Source organism: Haplochromis burtoni, unplaced genomic scaffold, assembly GCF_018398535.1.
Source record: "Haplochromis burtoni strain Fernald_Lab_line unplaced genomic scaffold, NCSU_Asbu1 Contig_387, whole genome shotgun sequence".
Lineage (NCBI taxonomy): Eukaryota > Metazoa > Chordata > Actinopteri > Cichliformes > Cichlidae > Haplochromis > Haplochromis burtoni.
The window spans coordinates 558,807-566,622 of NW_024582748.1; the positions used below are offsets into that span (position 1 = coordinate 558,807).

General features: G+C 49.1%; 1 protein-coding gene across 2 annotated transcripts in view; it reads right to left on the reverse strand.

The window, feature by feature from the left end:
- The window catches only part of LOC102301299 (CSC1-like protein 2), a gene marked incomplete at its 5' end in the record, with an annotated part of 14,562 nt that extends 7,688 nt beyond the window's left edge, over positions 1-6,874 (reverse strand). For both annotated transcript variants that reach the window (XM_042212687.1, XM_014340786.2), the window contains 13 exon segments: positions 325-431; positions 602-755; positions 842-979; positions 1,203-1,336; positions 1,715-1,838; positions 2,640-2,720; positions 3,059-3,129; positions 3,207-3,315; positions 3,440-3,491; positions 4,175-4,317; positions 4,463-4,500; positions 5,116-5,206; positions 6,836-6,874. In XM_042212687.1, coding sequence (XP_042068621.1) covers positions 325-431; positions 602-755; positions 842-979; positions 1,203-1,336; positions 1,715-1,838; positions 2,640-2,720; positions 3,059-3,129; positions 3,207-3,315; positions 3,440-3,491; positions 4,175-4,317; positions 4,463-4,500; positions 5,116-5,206; positions 6,836-6,874 — 1,281 coding nt within the window.
- Between the last annotated feature and the right edge of the window lie 942 nt (positions 6,875-7,816).

Consider the following 7,816-nt stretch of genomic DNA (forward strand, 5'->3'; position numbering starts at 1 on the left):
GGGCAAACGGGGACAAAGCGTGGGCAAACGGGGACAAAGCGTGGGCAAACGGGGACAAAGCGTGGGCAAACGGGGACAAAAAAGAAAAAGAAAAGAAAAGAAAAGAAAAATGGGATGAAGCGTGCCCAATAACGCAGGGGATAAAAAACAAAACATGGCAAACACTGAGGTCAGATACAAGCGTCACTCGACTTTAATCATCACTGGGACTCTACAGGAAATGACTTTAAATGGGACCTTCGACTTATTTATTTCTAGTTTCACGGTGTGTGCTACTCTCAGAAATAACAAAGTGATGAAGAGCAGCAGTGGAAGCAGCTGTACCTGGTCCAGTGAGCCTCGAAGAAAGCAGAGTAGTAGACGATGGTTGGCAGCAGAGCAGAGAAAGCCCAGAGCAGCAGGGTGGGGAAGAACTGAGTGACGATGGGGTTCTGTTCAAGAAACCAAGAAAAACAATTCATCCGACCAAACATCCACCCAATCAACCCAAACCATTCACCAACAAAGCATTGATCCAAGCACCCAACAGACAGAGAGCACAGAGTCAGAGCTGAAGGAATCGGCCTGAAGCCGGACTATACACCTGCTTCACGCTTCTTACATTCAGATACTCGACGGGCTTGGTGACGTTGAACTTGTCCATGGTGGAAATGATGATTGCGGGCGTGGTGAGGAAGAAGAGCAGAATGAAGAGGATGCAGTTGATGACAAAACAACGGATCCACCAGGAGATCCCGCCCAATGAAAGGTGTTCCCTACAGGAAGGAACACAGAGTCAGCTGATCTCAAAGGGCGCATTTATTTGTCCAAAGTTTCAGGTGGGCGGAGCGTGCGGACATACCAGCGGACATTCTGTGGGTCGGGTGCGTACGAAACACTCCAGTTATGAACGTGAAGAACCTCGCTGAACTGAGAGGAACGTGGCTCCTGACGACATCGACACCCCTGAACCTGACAGGCGTTAAAGTCCTTCAAAATGCTGAGAAAAGAAGAGCCGTGAGCAGAGGTGAGGTCAAAGACATGACAAGGATTCGAACGTGAGGGGTGTGGCTAACGTGAGGTGGAGGCAGGTGAGACATTTTGTTAGAGAAAACTATAAAAACCATAAAATATTTAACGATCGCCAAATGAGAAGTTTTTGAGGAGAAAAATAGGGGGAGGAGTCTGAGACAGATAAAGAGGAAGTGAAGCGAGTGGCTTACATGGCAGTCATGGCCTCATTCTGGAAGGTGACAAAGGCCATGCCCAGAGGCTTGGTGTGGACCTTTTCCTTCTCCTTCCTGTACTCCTCCTTGAGTTTGGCCTCCCTCTTGGTGTAGTAGCTGACCGCCTCCTCCTACAGACCACAGAAAAGCGTCAACAAACCGCCACCTGACATGCTAACATTAGCACGTTAGCATTTGAATTATGTTAAAGGTTGGCGATGTCGTGACGACTTGCAGGACAGGTGAAGTAACCCTGAAGTCCAACTTGCTGCTCCTGGACTCATCATTCTGAGTACCAGCTCGCCATTTTCTGTATTGGCGGCATTTTAACAACGGAAACACCACAACATAACGCAGAGACACGCGACGCAGGACAAAATCATTGCGCAGTTGATGAACTGAAGGGAATGTGCAGAAACGTCGCTGTATAATGAGCCCAGCTAGCTAGTTAGCAGCTGCTGATGTGACCGCGCACGGTTCTGCTATGGGGGCGATGTCTTTGTTTTTACCTCCTCACAGCCAGCGATGGCGCAACAGCAGAGGTGTCCGCAGGGCTTGGGGTTGATCATGGTGGGAACGTGTTCTTTAGCCATCAGGTCGGTAAAAAACTTCTTGCTGCGCTCAGTCTTCTTCCTGCAAAACACGAATGAAGTCATCAGGTGACGACGTGGAGCACTTTCCTGCTCGTGTCAGATGCTTACTCCTCGGCGCCCTTTAGCAATAACGATATTTGGAATGAATGTAGCTTGTTTGCAGCTCTGGAGGCCAGGATCACTGAATTGGAGACTGGGCTTCACACCGTCATAAAAACCTGTAGTAAGCCAGGCTCCTGTAGCCGGGGCAGCTGAAGGTAACGTAGGCCATGCTAGCTGACCAGACTTGAATTTCACATAAGGAGCAGTTTAGTTAATCAGAAGACAAACAGGTCTGGATAAACCTGCTAAAAGAAAAAGAAAAAACAAAAGCCGTGTAGCGACAACAAGCAATGTGAATAAAAACAAACCTGGGTTAAAGTTGTCAGCAATGATTCAACTAAAGTCTGCAATTTGTTTTTCATTGGCTGTGGCTCTGCAGCACAAATCAAATCATCAGTCTTCATGTAAACACCTGTGATTGGTTGTGCAAAAGGTCAAAGGTCTGCTTGAATCTATTAAATTTATCGGGTCCAACTGGTCGATGTGGAGTCAGAAACAAGGCTTCTGGAGCGGAGCTGAACATGACAGCAGTAATCTGTATTTAGATTACTGCAAGGTGGAAAAGACAGAATGCTTGTGAAGAGCTTGGAGATGTTCACACAGCTCAGGGGTCAAAACCAGCTGATCGATGCATTTCTACTTATAAACGTGATGCGTTCAGAGTCTCACATTTTCATGCATATGAATGATTACTGTGTGGGTGTGTGAGATTTTACTCCCAGCATGCACTGGGCCTCACCTTTCAGCGTTCAGAGCCATCAGTTTGGCCACGTTATAGCAGATCCGAGCCTCGAGCACCGTGCAGTTCTCGTACGCCTGCCTGCAGGACACAGAGGAGGCACACCACCATCAGAACAAGCGTTCGATTCCTGCACCCTCCCACAGCAGCGCTGCAGGACTCACAGCTCATAATCATCCTTCTTTATCTGATGCTGGGCCTCGTGCAGTGTCTGAAACAAGCTGCTTTAGCCCTGCCCCCTTTCACTTTCATCTGACTGGCCATGTGCCCCAGATGACCATATTAGGGACATCCCTTCTGAATGAAACTGTGATAAGCTGAGTGTTCAGGGCAGACTCATGGGGGTTACACTCATCATCAGAAACTCGGAGCAGGAGAACAGCTCCGTGCAGTCACTGACAGGAGAGCGTGGAACTTACTCAAAGTGCTGTTTGATCTGACTCTCCTCGGCATACTTGGAGATGCCGTTGATGAACAGAGTGCGTTTCACCTGCAAGACACCAAATTGGGATTACCGCACGGCTAAGCGCACAAATGCCACGTCCTCAGAGTTCACGGACTTCCTACCAGGTCGTCCTCCTTGTAGTGCATCTTAGACGTGTGCCTCCTCATGCTGTAGACGGTCAGCAGCAGATACATGAAGGCAAACGTGGTGTGCAGCCAGAGCAGGTTCGTCCTGCAATGTAGCAAACCCCCAGATTACACCTCTCAACAGGAAGGTTCACAAGCTTTTACTCTGAAACATCTGCAGGAAACAACGCCGTGATTAACAAAGCAAAGAAGAAGATATGAAATCTCACCCAGACTTCAGGTTGGCTATCGTCGTGCGTCCAAAGCTGTAGGCGTTGTTTTCTGGAAGAAAGCAAAGGTCACATGAAGCCCGAGTGTGCACGAGTGCTTTTCCTAACATCAGCCATTGCATCACCAGATGTGTGCTGGTGGACTTCCAGTAGTCACGGTGTTTATAGTGGGAAAGCTTGGAGTGGAGCTTTATTGGCTTAAATGTCGTTGTGTTGCAAAGACAGAAATAAAACGCAGCGTCTGAGTCACTGAGCGACGTGTTTATTGATGGTTTCATATGCCCGACTCAGCGTGACTTCTTTAAAGCTTCGTCCACGGGTGTTTCTGAATCCTCGAAGGCCATTTCGCCGAGCGGACGCCCTCCATGTGCGTCTGACAGGAAGAGCTTTTATTGTTGACACCCCGCCCCTGGGTCAGCACAGGAAGTCATCATAGCCACTTTCACCTCCTTACCTACCGCCTGTCACTATGACAAAACCACAGCACGTTTCTAACACGGCACTCGTACTACAGACCAGATGGGACCGAGTCTACCATTAGCCACAGTCTACAGGGCGCAGGGCGCCTACGCCTCTGACCCCACCCACTTTACCTTCTTTGGAGGGTGGTCCAGGTGTTCCTCGGCTGAGGAAAGCATCTTTACTGATAATTCGGACTAAAACATTCAGACAGAAGGCGAGAAGGCGGTGAGTGACACATCAAGACCCGAGACCCTCAGACCGAGTTGCTCTTACCCAGAAGGTCTCCAGAGAAGTTCACGGGCAGGACGATGCCGACCGAGAGGACGCCGACCACGACCAGAAGGCCGATGATGTGACGCTGGAAGGACAAGTAGTGAACGGCGTCTTCGCCACACTTCTCACGAATCTCCTCGTCTCTGCGGCAGAAACAGGAGGAGTCACGGTCTGTTCTTACACAGGGAAATCTGAGTGTCTGTGATGAGTTCACAGTCTGTGGTAACGATGGGACAGTGGAGCTTTCGGTCTGACCGTGAAAGCGAGAAGCCGTTTCCTCATACTCACTTTATTCTGAAGATGGCGGTCAGCCACGAGCAGAAACCCTGAAACACAAACAGGAAGAAGACGACAGCTTTACAGCAAGCGAAATGACAGTGAAAGCCCCGACTGTGCCTGGGATTCCTCATCCTCACAAGCCGCAGGTGTGCAGGCGAGGCCAGTGGGCGGGGCCTCAGCTAACCGTTAGCGGTCGCAGCTCAAAGTACCCAGAGCTGCCGAGCTGAACAATGGCCGATGGATTAGGAACACAGATCACAGACGTACTCTGAGTGTCCTGCTTTAACTCATGAATTAAATCCTGACTGAGGTTGTCATAATTCATCCGTGACAAGGTTAAATAACAATAATTACAAAGAAACACGTCAAACATCTGTAGTAACATTAAATGACCAGCAGGTGGCAGGTATGGAGGGACACATCAGTGTCCAACGTAGTGGTTTATGTGCAGGTACACCAACAACACTGACACGGATACAACAACAGCCTTTGAATAGCTGTCCACTGTGGTGGCCGCTATGATGACGCCAGATGATGATGATGATGATGATGTGTGTGCGTTTTGTGAGTTCTGCCCAGTTTGGATGAACTTTGACCCTCTGTCAGCTAACGGCTAACTGTGGCGGAGCAGGAAGAGGAGGGAGTGATGAAGGTGTTCTTACGTTGTCTCTCTGGTCGAAGTCAACAGAGCTGGAAACCGAGGTGAGGCGTTCATAGCGGTCGGGCGTCTCCGAGTGCATCGCCGAGGCAACACTGTGGACACAAACAGGAATGTTAGTATGGGGCCCTCTGACCTTTGACCTCTGTGTGTGACAGCTGGTAAGACTCCAGAGTTCCTTTGAAAATGAGTTTCGAGACACTAAACACAGACGACGGTTCACCAAGCACAAACCTGGATCGGCACGCCCGCTCGATCGCAGTGACCCCGCGCGCTCGACTGAGCGGCGACCCCGCTGTGGTGGCGACCCCGCTCGCTCGATCGCGGCGACCCTTCACTGGGTTAAAATTGACGGATTTGGGAGAAACGGCTTAGAGCCAAACCGTCGGCTCAGCTGGAAACGCAAATAAAGATCTGAGTCACGTTTATCCAACAAAAGCTCTGTGGCGGTCGGTACAGCAGGAACTTCAAGCTTCAAACCGCTCAGGAACCGGACTTGATCCACCGGACCTGCTGCCTCACGTCTTTAACGGTTTCTACGCGTTTCTGCCTCCACTGTCACAGTTTGCAGGTTAAGGACTAAACAGCAGAGTCGGGGGGAAAGTTCAGCGATCTGAAGTCTGTAAACGGCGTTACAAAAATCCAGCCGACAGAAGGAAACGCACAGAGGACGACGGCGCCATTTATACTAGGACAGGAAGTAAAACTGAATACAGAACAGGGACAACTAACAAAGTAAAACAGGAAGTAAGCGACAATAACTCGGGAACGTCAGACACAAAAACCTGACACGGGGAAACACACAGGAGGAATGTGAGGGAACTAACGCACTCGAACACGACAACAACACGAAACTAAGAGCCAAACGGAGAACAGCTGACATCACAACACACAAGAACTTCAGAGAGTCGGGGTCCAGAACCGCAGGACCACCACGTTTACACAAAGGTGGGAATCACCATGGCAACCAGTGACCCCAATAATGATCGGCTGTTCTGTAGTGCTGACATCTTTAACGTCGACTACGTTTGCTCTTACGTTTTCAGTTATTATCGTTTTAGCTGCCGACTCTGAGCGTGGGCGTGGCTACGGCACGTTGGGCTACTGAGTCATCTAGCTAGAACGTCACAGGGGTCCACACACGCGGGTAGCCGTTACCTTTTCACCGGCTCATAGTTATCTCTGTCGCGCCTTCGGCTGAGTTTGACACAAACATGGAGAGAAGCGTGGAGTGGTGTTAGCATCACAGCAGGTAGCATAATTAGCCATTTCAATGCTGTAAAAACACAGTGTTCATGTGCTGCGGAGGGCAATTAGTGCCTCACTGACACAGTTCAATGTGCCCCCCCCCCCGTGGGAGAAATCTGATCCATCTCTTCTTAATAATATAGCGCATGGCAATGAACCATTTTGCCTAAATAGGAAGCCCACTTTGAGCCAAACAAACACAAACACAACAGGAGGATTAAAGTGTTGCAGTGCAACCAAGTGCCAAGCAGTTCAAATGTTATGTTTTTATAATTAAGCGCTTAAATGTAGCGAGCAGGCTGCTGCGGATAGATCTGTGCAGTCTGTTGGCACTAATAACCTTCCATACAGAAACCCAAACAAGTACAGACTGAAATGCAGAAAAGAGGTGTTAGTGCACCAACCAGAGAGCCCGTTAATCAAACCAGAGGAGGTTAGCAGACAAACCAAACAGGAAGGAAGCAACAACAACATACTATTCCCGCTCCTCCAGGTCGCTGAAACGCTTCTTCAGTCTTCAGGAGAGGAAACAGAAAATAACAAGGAGGTGATGCCAGTGAGAGGGAAACAACCCTGATCAGGTCACACAGCAGGAGCGCATCACGCCCACCACCGCGTTTACACATGGACGCTCAAAGATAGACACAGCCGCCATGATGTCACTGCGAAGCCTCGGGCTGAAGCTTTCTGCTAACGCCGCCTAATCCTACTGCTAAAACATGCTGTTAACCAATGAGCATCGAGTCAACCAATCAAGGAAGAGTCCCGCTGAGTCGGAGGCGCAGTTTCTTCTATATAGTCAGACTTTTTCCCCAACCAGCGTCGCCACCTGCTGGATATTAGTGAGAACGCAGATTTAAGGAGGCTTCACCTGTCAGATCTTGGAGGCTACGTCCATCTTTAATACTGTCGGTGTTTGTTGGGGGTAGACATGTTACTTGAACCGTGTTTTTACTTGTTCATTGTTAAGTCAAATTGTGTTTCTTAAATTTGTAAGTCTGAGTGCAAATCTATAGGATCAAGACATTCCTTTGTCTCCGACCACCTCTCCAGCCACTCAGGGGGAGGTTTTACTGCAGATGCATCCTATCTGACAGATCTGTTTCTTGTGTGGTCGGCTTCCTGCCCTTCTGTGGCTTCACTGTGTTGTGCACGGTGAACCAATACAGGAAGTGAACCATATATTGGGTGTGGGGGAGATTACCATTTTGTGACTAAGGATGTTGTTAGAAACAGTTGGAAGTCACGCACGCACACACACACACACACACACACACGTTCTTGCACATGCATACAGATGTTTACACACACGTTCTTGCACATGCATACAGATGTTTACACACACACACACACACACGTTCTTGCACATGCATACAGATGTTTACACACACACACACGTTCTTGCACATGCATACAGATGTTTACACACACACACGTTCTTGCACATGCATACAGAT